The 21,339-nt window shown below is 42.7% G+C and overlaps 2 protein-coding genes across 3 annotated transcripts; both read right to left on the bottom strand.

Moving 5' to 3' along the window:
• Positions 1 to 1,178: 1,178 nt before the first annotated feature.
• Positions 1,179 to 12,413, bottom strand: hkdc1 (hexokinase domain containing 1). Of its 2 annotated transcripts, XM_010888922.4 has the most exons (19): positions 10,987 to 12,413; positions 9,017 to 9,179; positions 8,458 to 8,606; positions 6,903 to 7,022; positions 6,601 to 6,696; positions 6,407 to 6,506; positions 6,090 to 6,273; positions 5,756 to 5,911; positions 5,404 to 5,637; positions 5,001 to 5,305; positions 4,662 to 4,810; positions 4,461 to 4,580; positions 4,223 to 4,318; positions 4,002 to 4,101; positions 3,720 to 3,903; positions 3,148 to 3,303; positions 2,462 to 2,695; positions 1,911 to 2,036; positions 1,179 to 1,485 (listed from the first exon to the last, which is right to left on the bottom strand). In XM_010888922.4, the coding sequence occupies exons 1-19, from the start codon at positions 11,047 to 11,049 to the stop codon at positions 1,455 to 1,457; spliced, it is 2,766 nt and encodes a 921-aa protein (XP_010887224.3). In that variant the 5' UTR covers positions 11,050 to 12,413; the 3' UTR covers positions 1,179 to 1,454. The 2 variants fall into 2 exon arrangements, 1 of the variants encoding a protein (XP_010887224.3); XR_004575814.1 differs by lacking the exons at positions 1,179 to 1,485; positions 1,911 to 2,036; positions 2,462 to 2,695; ... (1 more) ...; positions 3,720 to 3,903; positions 4,002 to 4,101 and having other exon boundaries at positions 4,227 to 4,318; positions 4,676 to 4,810.
• A 93-nt stretch (positions 12,414 to 12,506) lies between these two features.
• Positions 12,507 to 20,620, bottom strand: supv3l1 (SUV3-like helicase). The gene is made up of 15 exons (XM_010888926.3): positions 20,183 to 20,620; positions 19,867 to 19,944; positions 19,656 to 19,763; positions 19,420 to 19,534; positions 19,090 to 19,258; positions 18,864 to 18,975; positions 18,641 to 18,718; positions 17,389 to 17,480; positions 17,129 to 17,309; positions 15,677 to 15,770; positions 15,357 to 15,576; positions 15,159 to 15,239; positions 14,853 to 15,029; positions 13,271 to 13,419; positions 12,507 to 13,093 (listed from the first exon to the last, which is right to left on the bottom strand). The coding sequence occupies exons 1-15, from the start codon at positions 20,454 to 20,456 to the stop codon at positions 12,682 to 12,684; spliced, it is 2,340 nt and encodes a 779-aa protein (XP_010887228.2). The 5' UTR covers positions 20,457 to 20,620; the 3' UTR covers positions 12,507 to 12,681.
• Between the last annotated feature and the right edge of the window lie 719 nt (positions 20,621 to 21,339).

Below are 21,339 nucleotides of genomic sequence, written 5' to 3' on the forward strand. Positions count from 1 at the left end.
CCTGACTGAAAATAAATTGAATCCAATCGTTCTACGGTCTTGTTTATAGTTGCCTCAGGAACCTGTGGATAAGGGTCTTATTGCTCTTCTTCCTGCCAGGCAGCCAGAAATAACAAGCTGTCAAGTCAGCTTAAAGCCCTTGAATGGACAGAAACCAGTTGGCTGAAATACATTAAAGTGAGAAAATAAAATCCACAGATTGTTCTCAACTAACCATAAATATAAACACAATTGATAACATAAATATTCCCCCCTTATTGCACTCCGGAATGAGCTGTGGCACAAGCAATTATAGTTTGGTCAGAACAATTCCTAACAAAAGCTACATCATGAAGACGAAGGAACATTCAAATGATTCAAGTTCTTCAACCGCAACATTTAGGGGTTAGCATATAAAACCTTTTCCAAGGCACTGAATATCCCACCGGACCACAGAAAAGTCGATACTTAGCAAATAGAGAGAATATGGCACAACCACTGGCCAGTCTAAATGAATTACTGTCTATCCATGGCTGAACTGGGAGACTTTGCAAACTGCAACAGTATTTTTCTGGGTGCTTCATGAAAGTGACCTTTATGGGAAAGAGGCAAACTCGCATCAAATCTCAGCTAGAGATTCCCAGAAGAAATATGGGAGAATCTAGAACTATTTGGAGATATAATTTTTCGCTTCAAGATTATGAAAAATGATTGTGTTGATCAGTGGCAAACCCCCCTAATTAAATTCATTTTGATTTCATGTTAACACAATAAAATGTGGAAAAGTCCAAAGGGGGTGATCTTTTGAAAGTTACTGTAAATTGAAATATGTAGTACAGAAACCAATATCCTCTGAATGCAGACACTGGGCTATTTTGGTTTGTATTGTCAGGATTTAATTTTTTACTAAATATTTTATACTTCCCTGTAAAGTACCTTAAATCTTAAAATATCCTCCAGTATCCCTTACGTAAAAGCTGTTTCAGTACTTTTAGTATGGCTATTGTCTCTCTGGATAAGTGGATGCATATCTTCGATAAATACAATTAAGTACTTAATTATCTTCCAAAAAAATAAAATAGAATCAATTGTACTATAATGACATTACATTTAATGTGCTTTTATGTGCAAAATATGTTGAACCGCCCACATTATAAATGGAAAAATAATTTACAGAACGTGCCTTGTCTGTTTTGGTCATTCTTTTTTTATTGAATGCATTTTAATTTTTTTTTAAAGATATACAAATTAGTACATTTTCAGTGGAATTGGTCCTGGTGATTTAATAAATTAAAAAAGCATTGTAATACAATGTGATAAGGCTTCACTCCTTCAGTCTTCACCCACCAGATAATCACAATGTTGAATAGTGTTGTTATGACATTCCAGTCAGATCCATTCCATTCCGCCAACTCCCCCTCGGCTCTGGGCAACGCCCACTACTGTCCTAGCCTGGCACCCGGTACCGGCCGTTCTCAATTAGAACCCAACCCGTTCCTCTTGGTCCTAAAGTCATTCAATGTTCCCAAACCAGGTCAGGTTAGATATAGTCATGTAATGGTGGAATTTCAACAGAAGCTCAACAGATCCTGTATGTACATTTGAGACAGTTTCAGACAGCAGGAAAATCCAGAAATGTCGATTGTTAAGTGGATTAAAATTAATGGACATTTTCTGAAGAGATTGATGTGTGGTTTTAGAGAAATGTTATGAAAAAGTCAATCTTTCGAAGCCTTTTCAGGACAACTCAGGCAACAACAAGAGGAAGTGATTAAATTGCAGTGGTATCACGGCCAGATAATACCAAACAAATGTTTTACATTGCATTTTACAATGGCAGAATGAAAGAAAACCACAAGGGATAACATTACTTTACATGTTACTGTACATCAAGTGTAACTGCACATCAGTGCGGTAAAAGCTTGCTTTACTTCTGTCTACGTGCCACAGCTGTAATGAGAGCAGCCCCTTTCCCACTGCCATCCTCTGATAGGACAAACTCCACATCGCACTCTGGTGCCAGAGTCTTGACTGTGTTCTGGAGGATTCCTGAGAAACTGAACAGTTGAAAATGCACCCTGTTAGTGGTGACGTACTTTAAAATGAAAATGTGTGCACGTACTAACGTATGTTTTTCTGGATAAGATTGCCTGCTTCATAAAATTGTACATTTCAAATGTAAAACTCTTTAGAACTTCGCCGAAGTCTGGACTAGGGGTTACTTTGAACAGAACAGTGTTAATTATGGCAAATGTTTGGTCATTTTCACTTTTAGCAGCATAATATAACTCTGGACAACAGGACCAGTATCTCGATCATCCCTTCTATCACGAAACACGAATACCACTCTAAATAAACCCAGTGATTGTGGTGCATACCACTACACAATCAATGCAGGCCCATACTCAACATTGCTCATTCTCATTGTCAACCTGAGGTACATTTCATTTCGACCAATTACAATCCCAGCATTATTACTCACTGTGGATGCAGTTTGTAGAGTGTTCCGTCCACCCCCACAGTGATTTGCAGGTGGCTCAGCCCGCGGTTCTCCCGGATTTTATCGACGACAGCGGCCATTCCGGCCCCACAGAGCTGAGCCGCCCGGCGAGACACGACGCCACACACCTCCTTGACGATGATGCTGTCGTCACACGTGCTGTCCAGACCCAGGTGTTGCAGGATGGACCTCACCTGAAGCAGTGCCAATCTGTCGCTGTGGGCATATTATGAAAAGTTGCAAAATGTATGTGACAGCTAAGGGGTCCTCTTTACATTAAAAATCTACCTCTGGAGGATAATGATTACAAAGGAACCAAACTTGACAGGGCAGAACAAAACTGAAGCAAAAAAAAATAAAATAAAAGATGTTAGTCCTATAGAAACATTCAGTAAAAGCTGCCAAGAGACCCTGGTGTTAGTGGCTACTTAAGTACTTATGTTTTCCTACACAGCATCAAAGACACATTTATTGTATTCATATTAATAATCCTATATACTGTAATATGTGAAGTTCTTTGTCTGCTACACAAGACCTAAGACAATTTGTTAAGGAGGTCGCTGTACTGACCTGTGGTATTGCTCAATGTGCATTTCATGAAAAATTTGAAAAGGATTAAATATTATCAATAATAAGATTATTAAGTGAGCATTTCTTGGACTCTTTACCTCTCAATCTGGGACAGGAACTTGGTTTCAAAGATCCCCCTGGTTTTTAGAGGCTCTGTGATGCGGCCTCGGAATAGAAGGCCTCGACTGGTTAGGTCAATAAGGATCTGCCTCACGATCTCTCCTAGGTACATGCCACTGGTCATCTTCTCAAACCTGGAGACACAGAACATAGCAGGAGATAAACAACATGCTAAATCATCTTTAAACAAAAAAGCAATAATCTTTAAACATATTTGGATAAACATTTGGATATTATCGTGCAGATTTGTTCTGTAATTCTGGGCGCCCATAAACATACATTATCTCTCGTGAATAAATCATTTAGCAATAACAAGTATGATGTTTGACCAAATATTTACTAAACCTGAATATGGGAAGAACCCATCCAGATGCATCAGGAATCTTTCCTCAGCATTCATGTTACATTTCCAATTTCTCTGGCACCAGGAGATTCTCTCATTCACATAAAATTTCCATTTCCCTGGCACCAGGAGATTCTCTCATTCACGTTACATTTCCCTGATTCTCTCATGGTCCTGTAAGCCAGTCTGGTGTCTGTGACAACTTGCCTCTGTTTGCCCTTGTTCAGTGAGCCCTCGTCCACTTCTCTGTCAAACCTGGTCCGAATGTTCTCCATGCAGTCATTCTCCCCAAAACCCCCCCACTCGGTGTTGATACACATCCTTCCCTCGTCTCCCTCCACCGTCTCAATGTTCCTCATCTCCTCCATGTAACACACATTACTTCCCGTCCCTAGGGGGCAGCATTACACAGGAAGATCATACACATCTGGTTTGTCATTCTACAGCACAATATTCAGCAATGGAGAATATAACCTAAACACTGCATACCAGCTATGAGTCCTATTTCACACTTGGGGTCTTCATATGCACATGTCATCATTGTACCCACTGTGTCATTCACCACAGCAACAATGTCAAGATCAAATTCCTGCAAAAACAAAAACATACATTTTACTTTTTCTGTAGATTATTTTATAGTGGGCAATGATATTATAACCATGCTACTTATTACATAGCACAGTAAAGTTAGGCTGTTACATTTCACTCACATTCCTCCTTTTGATAGCCTCTCGCAGCATGTCTACAACATCATTTCCTTCACAGTCCGTAGCTTTGAACCCCTTGGTCCAGCTAACCAAACTTCCCTGAGGAAGGAAGTGTGACAATGGAAAGCTGTCAAACAAAACAATGGAATGACTTACCCTGATTAGGCACATGGGTACTGGAATTAAAGCTAGTCTTTGCCATTAAGGACCAAGATTTCTGCTGTGATTACTGTACTTTTACCTTATCGATTCCAGTCTGTCTGCAGGGGAAAGAGAATGTGAAACCAAGCGGAAGACGGGTATTCTTCATCCCCATGTAGTCAAGGAAATCCGAGATGCACTGAACAATGTGGTCGAAGAGCTGGAAACCAAGGAGGTTAAATCAGGTTGAGGTCAGGCCATGGACCAGGTCAGCAGAGGGGAGTAGAGTGGGGGATCTCACCTCCTCTCCTGTACCTTGCATGATCTCCAGCGGGATGGAGTAGATCTTGTTGTACATGCGGACAGACTTCCTTATTCCACTCCGGATCTTCACCACCAGCACCCGGAAGTTAGTTCCTCCCAGGTCCAGAGCCAAGAACTTTCCTCGCTCTGTAATAACACACTTAAGAATCAACCAACTTCAAGGAAAAAACACCCAATAATGAGATTTCAAACGTCAATGCCTGAAACCGTTTAGCTTACAGTGCAGAATAAAGGATGATGGTTTATAGCATGCTCTAAACCGGACCATTTCCTGTTTAAATAATAACAAGGTACTCCGTGGTAACATTCCTCTCACCTGTCCCGTTGGGTGTTCTGTACACGAAGGAGGGCAGCATTTTAACACAGGCCGTGCTGTGGGAATCCTTCCTAAGGCCCCTCTCCAGCTCCACTCTCATCTGGTCCCTGACCTGCTGCAGGTTCTCCGGGCTCAGGCTGAGGAGTGCCAGCGTGTCGTCAATCTCCTTCCTCTGGGCCGCCCGTCTCTGAGCCACCGCTGTTACCATGGCAGCCCCCTTGCTGCTGCCACTCTCCGACAGCACAAAGCGCACGTGGCACTCGGGCACCAACCGACGCACCACCTTGTGCAGCCTCTTGGGATATCTTGGCAGGGAGGAAAGGGAGAGAGAAAAATACCTTTTCCACAGGGAATCGGGAAAACCAGCGGCCAGGGCGGAGACCTTCCATGAACGGCTACGTACTGCGGGTGCATTCGGTACACGGTCCCGTCGACCCCGACGGTGATCCGTAGCCTCTTCAGCTTCCTGCTCCGCCGGACGCGGTTGAGTACGGCAGCCAGTGCCGCAGCACAGAGGTTGGCTGACCTGAAGGACACGATGGTGCAGACGTGTTGGACGGCGACGCAGTCATCTTCTGAGGGCGACAGGCCAAGCTCCAACAGGATGTCCTTGGTGTTCTTAAGCCCTTCTTTGTACCTGGAAGCACGGTTAGGGCAGACTGATGTACATTTCCATGCGGATTTCTGACAAATAAATCTACATTTATGAAATACTAATTATCAATGTTGTGCGTGTCAAAGGTGTTTGACCTTACTGTTCGATTAAAGTGATGTGTTTGGTGTGAAATTTCCCTTTGGTGCGTAGAGCGTCTGAAACTTTGCCGTCAAACAGTAGTCCCTCCTTGGCCATCTTCAACAGAATGAGTCTCACCATCTCCCCCATGTACATCCCACTCACCATCTTCTCAAACCTGGCAGGGGAACACACAAGGCTTAACCGCTCTGGTTTACATTCCTACCATGCAACTGCAAAGCATTCCACTGTAAATAAAGATACGCCATATCATGCCACACACATTCACACTGTTTTAATATTGAGCAAGGGTGGTGTGTTCCCACTGAGGTTGGTTATGGATTTTTGGGGCTTACAGTTGCTTCCCAGGGTTGGTGGAGGCGGCGTCAATCTCTCGGTCAAATTGCGTGATGAAGTCATCGAGCGCCCCATCGTCCCCGAAGGCCCCCCACTCAGTGTTGATACACATCCTGCCCTCGTCTCCCTCCACCAGGTCGATATGTCTCATCTCCTCCATGTAACAGGCGTTAGTACCTGTGCCTGAGGAGACAATGTTGTGGAAAATGGCCGGAAAAAGCACCACCTGTTAGGCAGCTCCAGGTATGGGCAGCTAATACTGATGCAACGAAACAACCATTCCGAATGGAGGCCGTAGGACGAATGTCAGGCTGACCTACGATGACCCCCACTTCACAATGCTGGTCGTCGTAGCCACAGGTCATCATGGTCCCTACTGTGTCATTAACAAGGGCCAGGACGTCTACGTCCACTTCCTGGAAACGACATTGGTTTGAAAATACTGTAGCACATACAGAAATCTCTAGATAAAAAGTGACAACGTCTAGTGGATGGGATCAGTGGAATTACCCCAACACTGTCGATAGCATGTCTCAGGGACTCCACCACATTGGTCCCAACGACACCTCTGGCCTTGTAGTTCTTGGACCATGACAACAGCACTCCCTAAAAGCAGGTTTGATTGTTGCAACAACAAAACATTTTGATTATATTCTTGAGTAGTAACACAAAGTACATGTTAGTCAGCGCAGTTCCCACCTACTGTTACATCAGTGGCTTAGCAGGAAGCCGATGTCACTGTGAATAATCAAGTCAAGCCAGTCAGATCATTTGAGAGTTAAATCATTAACCCAGGCAGCGTTGTTAAATACCTCATCAACTTTGGACTGTCCACAAGGGAAGGAAAAGGTAAAGCCCAAAGGTTTTCTCTTCTGGTTGATGTGCTTCCTTTGTATGAAGTCTTTCAGAGACTCAGCGACATGGACAAACAGCTGTTGAGGAGATAAAGTTGAGTGGATTCATTGAAAAAAATTCTTCAGTAATTGATTACAGTTAACAGGGTTAATATACAGTATTATATAGTGTAATCTGATCACCTAAAAATAGTATCGTAATCGTATTTTATTTGAATTACTAGGTTAACCAGTATCTACGAGAGAATGTTCATCAACTCCTTCTCAGTGTTCAACACCCACACATGCCGATAATACCATCCAAGCGCATCACTCAGCTCAGGACACTGTTCCTGGACTGCAAGGCAGCGCATGACTCCAGCATCATTTGGCATCGGCCCTCAGATCCTTAGAACATTCTGCACCATGGCAGTTGTACCTCCTATAGTTGCACCTCCCGAAGTTGCTCCTCCCGAAGTTGCACCACCCTCAACCAAGTTCTTTGTTGTGCAAGATGCCCACAGCAGGCCATGTCAATGGGAAGGCCCTGCAATTCGCAAATGACCCCGGTCGCAAACCTAAACCTAAATTTAGGTTTGTTCTACGGCATATCATCACACAAACACACACAACGCGCTGCTACTGTTTGTTCCCTATCTGCCGTAACCCCTGCCTATATGTACATAAACCTCGATGACCTGTACCCCGGCCCAGTGACCCTGTACTCCCTGTAAATAGACATGTTATTGATATTCATATCATTTGGGATCTACACCTGCTGTCTAACTAAAGCCATCTAACCTTTGGCAATGCTGGCCCATATGCCTCTTGCATCTTTGTGATGAAATTGCAACAGTTTCCTTGCATCAGAAATTGCATCAGCTTCTCCAACCCTCATTTTTTGAAACTCTCTCAGGTAGCAAGCAGACTGTGGCTAGGGATGTATGGCCCAGCCTTAACATTAGGGTCTGGTATGATTAAGACTACAACTTGTTCTATAGAAATCAGCAAAAAAAAAAGTAAGAAAGATTTGACTCCTCTACATGAACTTCAGAGCTATGTGGCTCAGCGCGTTATATATATTTTTATTTTAAATCTACCATTTAAGTGTGTTTCAGGCAAACTAATGCACTCTTTTATAGTGCCAAGCTGACCATGGTGGGACACACTCAAACCTTTCCTGTGCCACTGGCTATCGTGTGGCTGGGTACTCCATATATCGTGGCATATTGGCTTAGCATTGCATAGGTTGGTGGGTGGCATCTTTAGCACAGGTTCTTGACCAAATCTAGATGAAGAATATATCCATAAACAATGTAATAAACTGGATCTAAAGGTTTTTACAGTAACTGCAGTTGTTCCTGTTACATGCAATCCATAATTGCACAGCCTGGCCGCTGGAGGGTTAAACGTCATTTGACTGATTTGCTGTTATTACTCTGGTGAGGATCACAGCGATGACATGGTGTATTGTACCACCTTCTGTAAACGCTTGAACGGCTCCTGTTTTTCAGTAACACACAGTCCAACTCACGTCTGTCCCACGACCATTCATGACTTCATCTGGGATAGGGTAGGTCTCGCTCTCCATCTCCACCGACCTCTTCCCATTGTCAGACACCTTCACCCGGAGCACTTTGAACTTGGAGCCACCCAGATCCAAGGCCAGGAACTCCCCCTCCTCTGTGGAGCAGCGGGGAAACACAGTTTTTCTTTGGGACTGACCTCATCTTAATGAAAACAGCACCACAGGGTCTGCCTGACCCATATCATAGGGCAGTGGTTCCCAACCAGGGGTACTAGGACCCCTGAGGGCACTTGGCCTCTCCACAGGGGGTACTTGAAAACACTCATGACACCATGGACTTACTAGTGAAATTAACATGAGGGGGTACTTCAGGGGTACAAAATTTTGGGGGTACAGTAACTGAAAAAGGCTGGGAGACACTGTCATAGGGAATGAACAAATTAATTTTTTCAAATATTTTTTTTTTTAATATATTAGCATGCGGGTTACGTGTTAACCGCTGCAGAGATCACACAAAGGCAAATGTAGAGCAGCCATGATGTCAGCAACTGATCGCGCAACCCACCTGATCCGTCAGGGGTTGAGAAGACATGCGTGGGCAGCATCTTCACTGCCGCTGTGGCGTTGCTTTCACTGGACAGGCCTTTTTCCATCTCCGCGTGAAAGCGAGCGGAAATATCCATTAGCTGTTCATCAGAGAGCCGCATGGCATACAGGAAGCGGTCCACCTGGAATAAGGAAAAAAACGACCTTTAGCCAAATAAATGACCAACTTGCCTGTTTCGAAGGAAAGAATCTTACGCTCAGTTGCTAGTTTATTAGGTGTATCCATCTAGGATCAGTACCCCTTTGTCCCCAGAACAACTTAAATTGTTTGGGTCAGCAGTGCAGTGAATTCAACTGTGCCACACCCCAATCTTCCAGTGTTGGTAATCTTGTGCCACACCGCAATCTTCCAGTGTTGGTTATCTTGTGCCACACCCCAATCTTCCAGTGTTGGTTATCTTGTGCCACACCGCAATCTTCCAGTGTTGGTTATCTTGTGCCACACCCCAATCTTCCAGTGTGGGTAATATTGTGCCCACCTGAGGCACTTCTTGTTTTTAGCTGAGAGGAATGGAAGTTAGTGTAGCCATCTGCTTCAATTGCCTGTCCATGGACAAGGACCAACATATCATGGGTTCTGAGATGCCCTACTGCACACCGTGGTTGTACTGCATCCATTTGTGGCCCACCTATTAGCGTGCACGATTCTTGCCTTTCGTGGCTGACTGGGATGTTGTTCATTCATCACACCTTTCTTAGTAAACCCTAGACACCGTCCTGCACTGGCAGGTGACTTTTCTGAGATAATGGCACAATGGCATCACGCCGGGTTCCTGAGTTCACCCGTTAAGCCGACCCTAACGTTTAATCTGACCAGTAAATGAAAGACTGAATGTCTGCCTTCGTCTTTTACATCGTAAACCACAGACGTGTGACTCCCTGTCTGTAGGATGGATTCATTTTCAGTAACAGGGTGTTGTAATTACTGACCGCTGAAGGTCTACTTACGAGCCTGGCTAATGCAAATGATCCAGAACAGCGTGACTGAAACAAAGTAGCCCAACAATCCTGAAACAAAACCACTTCATGCTTTCTTCTCAGAGAGGCCCTGTGGGAAAAAGTACAAAGCTGTCTTGTTTAGTTTCCTGTATCCCAACATCAAACAAAACTAAAATAAACTGCTGGAGACAGAGCATGAGAATGAAGGCACTACATAAGGGACTCAGGATTTAAGTGCAGTTCTAAAATACAATTTCCGTGGAAAAATAATCAAGTATGGAGATAATTTTGATGCCAAATAATGACTCAAGCTCTCATGACAATCATACAAGTGATACTTGGAAATAAAAACATTTAGCTATTTGTATATCGGGTAGGCATCTGTTTATCAGTAGGTGTGAAACCCCATTACCATAAACATGGTTTCAGAGGACAAGGTCCCCCTTTGTCTCGCAATCCTTCCTGTCTCTACGGAGCATAGTACTGCAAAAGCAGGTTAATAATTTCTCAAGGAAGTGTTGAACCAACATAGCCTCATTAGAACCACACCAGTTAGATACATAAATCAGCGGTCTCATCCTTAAAGGGCAAAAAAACTGATTCAAACAGCTAGTTCATATTCAGTAATGAAGACAATAAAACAGTAATCCCATAAACTGAACCAAGTACTGCAATGAACATTGTGGAAACTCCATTAACCATTTATTTCCATGATAAAACATTTGTACATCTTTATTCAGCATTATATTTTCAGGAACTGTTAAGCATTCCTAATAAACACCTCTCATTGGTTACCTTGCTTCCAGCTCACATAAATCAAAGCATCCACACAATCAAATTATAATAATCCCTACCTGCATGGTATCGACAATATCAGCTCCACCAATAGCAGAATTTCTATAGTACCTAGGCTATGAGCATTACACACAGATACCCAGAACAAACACACGCTTCTGATCAAATACACTTCAAGAATCAGGGTGGTCCTACCTTCTTGATCTGGTCCTCCTGCAGCTTGGAGAAATAGAACGAGAGCAAGTGCACCGCAAACATCTTGACTTCTGTTAGCAGTCAGTTCAGTTAGGCAACGCCAAATGTTGCTCAAAGCACTACCAACTGGATGAGATCAATCTCATAGATACCCCTCTTGAAGTGGTCTAGTTCCCCTCAGCTCCAGCGTGACTGCGGTATGGCTGCTTTTCTCCCAGTCCCAGATTTAGCAAGTTCAACTATGGCCAGCCCCTTCATTGGCTCAATAATTAATAGCCTGGCCCTAAACCCCCCCTCTCTCAATACTTTAGTTCTTGGGTATCTCCTAGCAATGAACTGGCCCTGTTCCAAAGAGCACTTTTTTGGAACTATGGGGCCTTTTACTGTGTCTAATTGAAAAGACATGGATGGATTTAACAAAACAAAAACAAAAACTGAGACCCATAAATGAAGCCAATGTTTTCTGGGAGTGTGGTGGGACTTGGAGTATCCAAGGTAATTAATTTCAAGGAGTGGTCACTCCTTTCATTCTTTTGCATATGACAATAAGATTTTATGTTATTGTCATATGCAAACTCTCTAATAAAAGCTTCAATCAGTTCACACGTCTTGATACAAATAGAAACGTAACAAACATCTTGTCTCATTCCCGGTAGCAGCTGTCTTTCAACACCCGCTAAATCAAACATGAACAGAGAGAAAGCTTAGAGAAGCACAAGGCCCTAACGAACTAAAAGTATCCCAGGACATTTGACCCTTGTGCAATGAAGTATTCATTAGTAACATATGCTTCTTAATTAAGCAGTGTCCTGAGGAATTCATTATTAAATACAGTTATTATTATAAACAATGAAACAGGAACGGCATAGGAGCAATTGTCAGATGTGTAGTACTAGAGGCCCTGGGGTAGATTGACCAAGGCCCAACAGATTGTTATAGTTTGATTGTGACAAATAAAGTTTGAAGTTTTGGGAAAAGATGGAAGATAACTTGACTAAATTATGGTCAAGCCAATTGGCACAAGACCCGACATTTTGTAATAAAACGATATATTTGGAGCTATAATTTAACTAAATTTAAATTTTTAGACCACTCAGCTTTTGTTTTTTTATATATAATGTGTATATGTAACAGTCCCCACTGATCATGCTTCTCTGATTAAAACATACATGAAGTGAAAATGTGACAGATATTACAAATTCTCAAAAAGAAGAAAAGGCCTTTTACCCAGAAACATTATGATATTATTTAATAAATCTCACTTTTACTTGCCCTGTCAACTGTTTAAATTCTATGGATTTTACATCTGTGGTGGTAAAGTTCAGTCTAATACGAACATTTGAGTTCTGGCAGTCACACTAGTCTAGCACAGCCATGGGATGAGTCCGAATCTTTTCAGGTGAACTTGGTATAAAATGTAGTCAGCATTTGTTTTGAGAGACAGACATTATCTGTTGTGAAGACGCAGGCAACAACTTTATCCTTAAAAGAATAAAAATGACCAAAAAATTACTGTGTAATAAGACATTACTTCAAAATTTTACTTCACCCTTTGGGCCACAAAATGTACAAGTATTTTATGCAAATATAGAGGAAAGCTGGGACCTACACATAGATATGTACACATTCTTAAACACGTTCAGTCACTGAAAATGCGTGAAACAACTTGTTTGTTCTCTTTTCGTTTTGTCTGGGTCACTTCTTTTTCTTTCTCCCTTTAGTTTTATCATTCAAAGTTCCTGCTACCAGTTTGACCCCTCGTTCCTCATCCTGGTGCACCTTAGACCACTCCATCTGCAGTTGCCTTAAGAGGTCAGGGGTCAGGAGGCCTTCCTGTACCAGGCGAGATCCTAAGGACCGGTCCAGCGGCTCACCCTCTTCTATAATGTCCTGGGCCTTGGGTAATCTTCGGATCTTCCGGAAGGATATCGGGCTCTGTGCCAACCTCTTCTGGTTAGGCACGGGATCGGTCATAGAGGGGGCGCTGGTCTCCGTGGCTCGGATAAGTCGTGTGATGTTACGCACACCCATCTGGATGATGCTGTCCAGCTCCTGCTGGATTTCTCGGACTCGATTGGCATCCGGGAACATGTCCATGAAGCGGTAGCTGGCAAAGAAAAACAATAAGATGGAAAAATAACAGATAATTGCCATGAAACCAATCAATTACCTTTTTAGGCACACTGCATTCCTCAATTTTGCAACGACCATTAGCACAGGAGCATTTGTGCAATCGGTGTGGAGAATGTTTTGGTAAAGGCAGAGTTGTGAGAGATTGGCTCACCTGAGCCAAAGGTAGAGGTCCAGCACGTCATGGACTGCTTCCAAGTGCACGAGGTCCTTGATGTTCATGGGTTGGACCAGGGGCCAGTGGACATGCCGACAAACCCAGTCAAAGGTAAGGGGCTCATCTCTGCTGAACTGCCTGGCAAACTGGAGACAGAGACAGGTAAACCTTCACAGTGTCTCTTCAACCAGCTTCAATGGCCAGATATTATAAACCTTATCAATGGGCTTACCATTAGAACATAGAAAGATTAATATTTCACTCAGTCAACCCTCAGATAACTCAGATTACCACTGCCTTTACAACACGTCACCACCTTTAAGGCCCAACAATAAACCTGTCACTGCTGGCAGCTACAGTCAGTTCAGATGACGCTAAATATCAGAAGGAAACTGGCAAAATACTGACCACACAGCAATATTCAATGGCGTGACTGCAGGAAAGTGTGTTTTCTATGCCGCTGAATATCCCCAAAGGTAGTTCTTAAGGATAGAATATCATGGTGTTCACCAGGCAACGTCAAATAAAAAACACCAGGACACGTTTTCAGAACTCTTATTTGTCTGAAAATGAGTGCTGCTCTAGGTTCCAGTGTTCCCTGTTGTTACGCATGCAGGTACCCTGTATGTGCGTTTGTGTTTTTCCCCTCCTGCCGTTTCCCCAGGTGTCCCTTATGTTCCTGATTGTGCTCGTTGGTGTTTCCCACCTGGCAGTTATGAGTGCATCACCTGACTGCTGAAGTGGACCAATCAGTGGACACACATCCTAATTGCACCACCTGATCCTTTTTCCTGTACCCAATCACATCACACATTCCTGGTTTAAAAACCCAGTCAAGTTGGTTCTCCCAGAGAGACTCTTTTGCTTTACCCCACATGGACATAGACACGCTTGAGATACACACCCTTTTTGATAGACAGACACTTTGTTCATTCATACATCACTTAGTTTAGCACATCTAACTTTGTCCTGTTTCATGTGAGTATGTATTGCTGTGGTGTTTTGTTTGGTGTTTTCTAGTCAATTATTTGATGTTTTGTCCTTGTGTTTTGTTTGTCCCTGTGTCCCAGGGAATCTTTTTTTTTTTTTTAGCAAGTCGCCCTTAGGTATACACAACCTGTAGGAAAACTTTGTCTAAAAACACTAGTCAGAACTGAGCGGCCCACCCACTGTATTTTTGTATTGGTTAGTAGTCAGCTAAGCGGTTCTTGAGGCAGGCAAGTTCAGTTTAGGGGTGTTTGACCATATCATTTCATTTCTTGGGTCCAGCGCAGTACCTTTTCCCTAACCCCTTTACCGTGTGTTTAATACACGTTTTATGTTTGTCGGTAGCTTTGGTTGTCTGAGTCGTTTGTTCCCACTGTTCATGTACACTACACCACCAGCATGAGTTTTACGTTACGGGTCTCGGTATCATCCACCCTAGACTTCTGCAGCCATGTGGTTCGTAACACCTGTCCATACAGTCTAATCCACAACAATCCAAAAGGCAACACTGATTCACTTTTATGTAAATGCGGGCCCACACGTTTTAACCAGTGCTAATGAAACGGTGATTCTGTCCTATATGTGCCCATACCTTAAGGAAGGAGGTGCACACAAAGGGTTGCTTCTTGTTGATGGGCGCCGTGCAGAAGACGTAGCGAGAGCGCAGGTTGAGGGGGATGTGCTGGATCATGTCAGCCAGGAACTTAAAGTCGTCGATGTTGCACACAAAGTACAAACCGTCAACTTGCGAGAGGCTCACAAATATATCCTGGGCGTGGAGAGACAATGGGTAACGAGACACTGAACAAAATGACTAAAAAAGAAACCGTGTAAACTCAATGTGAATGGACCAGCAGTAAATAAACATTCCGGTTGCAGAGGTATTACAGTTACTTACAATCAGATTGGACAAAGTGGCATCGGGTAAGTGGTACGCAAACATTTCAATCTGGTCCGCGGTGGGATGCAGCCCAGCTGTCTAGGGTTAAGGAATAAACTAAATGTCATGTTTGTAGATCATTTAAAATAACGGGGCATTAAATAGTCAAACGCCACACACAGGAACTCGACGTTCCACCATGGCTAACGGTCTCACCTCGATGACTTCCACAGTCCGGCTGAGAATCTCCTTCAGGATGGGAAGGTCTTCCCGGTGCATGGTGGTCACCTCGCCTTCTTTGAAGATGGAGCTGAAACGTCCAGCCCGCCCGGCGATCTGGAGAGCCTGAGATGTGGAGATGGTGTCCATCTGCTTCTCGCCCTTCTCATTCATGCTGGGTTTCACCAGGGAGTTAAAGATGATTCTCTTGATACTCCTAATGTGGGAGGGACACGGTAGAGGGCCTTTGGATGGAAATTCCACATGATGTGCAATTTGAAAGAATAAGCTAAAATTAGCTTCAATACTGAACTCACAGGTTAAGTCCCATCCCGATGGCATCGGTTGCAACCAGGATCTTACATGGGTCCTGTGGGTCATTGAACTTCTTTGCTTGAGATAGCTTGGTGCCTGTAGACCAGAGAATCACCAGGGCTTAGATGAAACAATTATGACAAGAAAGCAATGGATACTGTGACAGAAGGGAAACATAAGTGACATGATTTGTTGTCCAGCACACCTGTTCTTCAAGTTGGATGTGTTGTTCTTCAAATTGTATTTGTTATCATGATTCATCCACACCAGGCTAATGTGCAGTTCACCAAAGTGTAACAAGATGAACGTTTCTGTCCTTGTTTGACTGTTGTGTGAGCGAATGGAAACTCACTCCTTCTCTCCCCGCCCCCTCTCTCCCCGCCCCCTTCTCTCCCCCTCTACTGTGCACACAAACAAAGGGATTCATTACAGTAAGCACATGATCGTTGCTCGGAGCTCAGTGGTGGGAAAAATACAGTTTTATGAGCAGCTGGTGTTTTAGATTCATTGCTTTTTGTCGGTATATATTGTATATAATATATTGCACATATTGTATAATGTATTTCTCAGCTCTTCAAAGCACTACTTTATAGAGCAGGCCTCTGGGATATCCTTTTGATTCACAACCAAGTATTTACGAATTCCCACTTTCCCGGTGAATAATGATATATAACCCTGTTGCTGGGATCAAGTTCAAAATGGGCATGTATTTTTCCAGAAACTATAAAATCATTATCTGATGTTGTCGGTGTACTATTGTCTATAGAATACTGGGTTTAAATGATTCGTACTCATGGCATTCTGTTTTTCTTTACGTTTTACACAGCGTCCCAACTTTTTTGGAAACAGGGTTGTATGTTGGATGTATCTTGGATAGTATAATGACAGGTGAATCACTGATAAGGTATTCCCTGTACATGTTAGATATATTGTTTTATCTAAACTAATACCACCATGGCATTATTTGGCACTGGGAGAGAAGTGTCTTCTTGGCTACGTTCTACAAAAACACAGCTCCAAAAAGTCACAGAGGATCAGTCTTGGCTAGCCAACTGTAAACAACACAATATCTCGTTTGTAAAAGCCATCTGTCTTAAAGGGGTAACGTCATATTTTGAAAGGAACTCTAAGCGCAATGCATTTCTGAATCAGGGACAGTAAACGTTGGGCCAGTGAGTTTCTGAAACTAAGTAAATCTATCCAAATCGATGTAAGAGCACAAATACATGCAGATTTAAATGATGGCTACTCACTGTTAGCCTGGTTTTGTACGGAAACAGATACATTATTGCATACAAGTAAGGTCAGTATCTACAGGCAGCAGAAATTAAGTGGTGCCACCAAATAACGTGGAGGTGCCATAAACAAAAACTGATAGCATCAGTTGGCCTGTAACCCTGCACCACCTCAACAGATGTGCTCCGCAGACTTCTCAGAAAGGAGGAAAACCTTACCGGGTGGGAGGCTGCCGTAGATTACTGCACACTCCAGTCCTCGGATCTCAATCTGCCTACTAATGGAATAAATATCGTTTTTGCTGAAGCAGACGATGCAGTCACCCGGACGCAGGTTATCGAGGGACTCCACGGCCTGATCCAGGATGGAGAACGGAGTGAGCCTCTTGTAGTTCCGAACCTGCAAGCATACGACACGTGAAGTCCCAGAGGCTTAACGACGAAACCCACGCATGTTCAACTGGATGGGCCAGACTCACCTCCACCTCTTCCCCGGTCGTGTACATGAGCTCTCGGACAAAGTTAACGGCGGCTGGCTCACCGCACACATGGATCTCCTCAGCACACAAACCTTCGCCCAGAAACAGAGTAACCAGGTAGTAGAGAACAAAAACAATTATACATTAGATATTTTTTCCATATTGTAACAGCTGGAAATATATATATAAAATACATTTGAGTGTCTAGTTTGAGAAAGAGACACCTAAACAGGTCCTCAACTGGCAGCTTCATTAAATAGTACCCGCAAAACACCAGCCTCAACGTCAACAGTGAAGAGGTGATTCTGGGAAGCTGGCCTTTTTTCTAATCTTCCTCTGTCCACTGTCTGTGTTCTTTTGCACGTCTTAATCTTTTTATTTTTTGGCCAGTCTGAGATATGGCTTTTTTCTGCAACTCTGCCTAGAAAGCCAGCATGGCGGAGTCGACTCTTCACTATTGACGTTGGGACCGTTTTTTTGCTAATTAATAACGCTGCCAGCTACCTGTGAGGCGTCTGTTTCTCTAACTAGACACTAATGTATTGGTCCTCTTGCTCAGTTGTGCACCGGGGCCTCCTACTCTTTCTGTTCAAATTAGAGCCAGTTTGTGCTGTTCCGTGAAGGCAGATGTATATAACAAAATCTTTGTTCCTTGGCAATTTCTAGCATGGAATAGCCTTTATTTCTCAAAACATGAAAAGACTGACGAGTTTCAGAAGAAAGTTCTTTGTTTATGGCCATTTTGAGCATCTAATCAAACCCACAAACGCTGGTGCTGAAGATACTCAACTAGTCTAAAGAAGGCCAGTTTTATTGCTTTGTTAATCAGCACAGCAACACTAACATAATCACAAAAAGGGGTTTCTAATGATCAATTAGCCTTCTAAAATGATAAACCTGGATTAGCAAACACAACGTGCCATTGGAACACAGGACTGATGGTTGCTGATAATGGACCTCAATACACCTATGTGGTGACCCCATTAAAAATCAGCTGTTTCCATCAACATCAGTCTTTTACAACATTAACAATGACTACACTGTATGAATTCGGATTAATTTGATTATTATTTTAATTCTTTAGTTATTTTAATGAAAAAGTGCTTTTCATTCTAAACCAAGGACATTTCAAAGTGTATATTTTTATATATGCATGTATGTATGTACCAAAGCAAAGAGTTAGGGGTTAGGTGATTCTCTGATGTTGTAATGGCCAGTAGTTACTCCGACATGCCAGACTGAGGTTACTGACCCAGAAGAGCCCGGGTCCAGGCCCATCCCCTCGACAGGTCTCTGATCATCTGGATCTCATCAATGACGGCAACCTCATCTGGGTCAGACACACAACAAGACAAACCTGAACACATCACTCCACACTCTCGGGAGGTCATGAGAAGTTACCGAAACGGTGTTGATGAAATCACGTAATGTGCAAATAAACTACGTTCATTAAATCGATATGGTCCAAAACTGACATGGAGTTGTGACACTGCACATCTCGATGGTACAGGCCACATGATCCGCTTGTCGCCCCTCTGCATCCACAAATGTTCTTTCCTCTCCGGTCACTAAATCACACGGCACTCCCTGCCGTGGAGAAAGAAAACGTTAACAATCTTCCTTCAACTGAACGCTTCCAGATCCAATCAGGAGGTTGGAGGAATATCATCAGTGTACCAGTGAAAAGGGGTTTATACTTACCGCATTGTTGCTCTTCTCAAAGATCTCATGGGCTAAAAGCTTCAGTGGTCCACAGTACACAGCCGACTTGGCAGCTAAGTATCTCAGAATTGCGTGATGTGTCTTTCCACTGTTGGTGGGGCCAGCGTGGAATATCACCTTCCTCTGTATAGCTCGAGCCTCGGGGTACCTGGGAAACATTCAAGAGCATGGCTCATATGCACTTGTATTAAGAATTGTGTGGTCAATGTGCCATAAATGTTAACGGACAGAATGTAAGAGCTTTCTCTAAATGTTCAAGGAACATTATTATAATGCTGAGGTTACCTAAAGATGAAGCGTGATACTTACCAATTAGCTGGTACACGCAGATCGCTGATTTTGCGTAGATCGTCCATGCAGTCTAGCATGGGGAATATTTGCTTTGCATGTCTCATGAAGTAAGGGTAAAGGTCATCTATGTGACCTGGTGAAAACATGCAAAAATAGGAATGAACTGACATGGCCTGTGGAGTTAGAATTCAGTTCCAGCTAGCAATTGATTTTACTCGCATGATTTATTACAAGATAAGCAGAGTTGAACTCACCTGCTCCACAGCATAAATCATTGAGGATGATATGAAGGTCTGCACTGAGGTTAGAGTTCTCCAGTACATACTTTCGGAAACTGATGAAGGCTTGATGAAACAGACGAGCTGACAACACATGGAGATCAATGTTTTGGAATAAGGCAAGTAGGAGTATGAACACAATAGAACTGAGTGATTATGCCAACCAATAATAGAAAATAAATCATACCATCAAGACCATGATCTGAAGCAAGTTTTTGCATCTCTTTCCTTTTGTAGAACTTATTCAAAATTTTGAGAAGTTCACCTGTTATGGGAAACCACACGTATCTGATAACATGACCATGCAGTAGAACAATTATGAAAATATTGTACCAACATGACAGCACACGAGCAACAGCAAAATCGTTCAAAGAAATGAGACAAGCATCAGCAGTTTGGCTATACTGCTAGCTGCCTACTCACAACTAAACTGTCCAGTCAGCAAGCAATTACATAAACCGTTAGCACATTAATATGGGTGCAAAAAATATATTTTACAGTACTTTTGTCCAAAGGTTGCGTGAGCTCAGCTCCCACATCACCATCGCTGCCAACATCACTCTTGATGGTAAGAGGCACAAATAGTGAGGTATCCGGCGGCCGTGACGAAGAAACACTGCGTTGGAAGGACACAAAACCAGACAAGGGTTCCTTAAATGTTATAAATCCAAAACGACCACAACGATAGCCAACCAGAGCGTTTGTGCTACGTAAAGATTTGGTGCATATTCTGTGCGGTACTCGTGAGAACAGAAAAATGAAGCGGTTTACAGACATCTTTGTTAGCTAGATATAGACTACGTTTATGTTGCCTTGTCTGGTTTGTGTCAATAAACCCTTTTCAATGTCCCATTTTAAGGAGATGATCACAATAATTCACTAGCTACACATAACACAGTATTATTGCAGCAGAGGACGATCAACATGATGAGTAGTATACAACGTGGAGTAGGACCACTGTTAAGCTTGAAGTCCAAAAATAAGCCTGTAGGTATTTTTTGAAAAATTGTGTTGTTAATGACGAAAAGGCATTAATTTGCTTTAATTAATGCACAATTAACAATAATATATAGTTTGATAATTAATGAAAATATTACCTTTATTATTGAATCACAAATATACGGATAATACTTCCGTCATTTTTGTGGTGCCAACTGTAAATTTCAAGAAACTGAAAGGACCCCGTCAATTCAAAGGTCCAAGTACGTATCTAAAACCAGATTAGACTCAAAGAAAAAAATTATTACGTCAACATACAAAGTTGTATCCAGTTTTTATGTTTATTCAATAAAATAGTCTATACACGTGTTATAGAAACAAGATATGTCGGTATAATTTGACATATAATTTTGCTGTGTAGTTTTTCATACATACAGGTTAGTAGGGCTAAAACAGCATTTGAAGACATTTCTGTACAGTTTACAACACGTTTTTGTCATATAAAATGCATACAAAATACATTCACTCTAGAATACAAAGTATGCGTGTTCCCCCTTTGCAGCTATAATAGTAACCCCTCGTTCGGGAAGGCTTTCCATATTTTGGAATTTGTGCGGTCCATCACTGATGTCAAACAATAAGGCCTGGCTCGTAATTGCCGTTCCAATTCATCCCAAAGGTGTTCAATGAGGATGAGGTCTGGGCTCTGTGCAGGCCACTC

The sequence above is a fragment of the Esox lucius genome, chromosome 6 (assembly GCF_011004845.1).
Source record: "Esox lucius isolate fEsoLuc1 chromosome 6, fEsoLuc1.pri, whole genome shotgun sequence".
In the NCBI taxonomy this organism is placed as follows: Eukaryota; Metazoa; Chordata; class Actinopteri; order Esociformes; family Esocidae; genus Esox; species Esox lucius.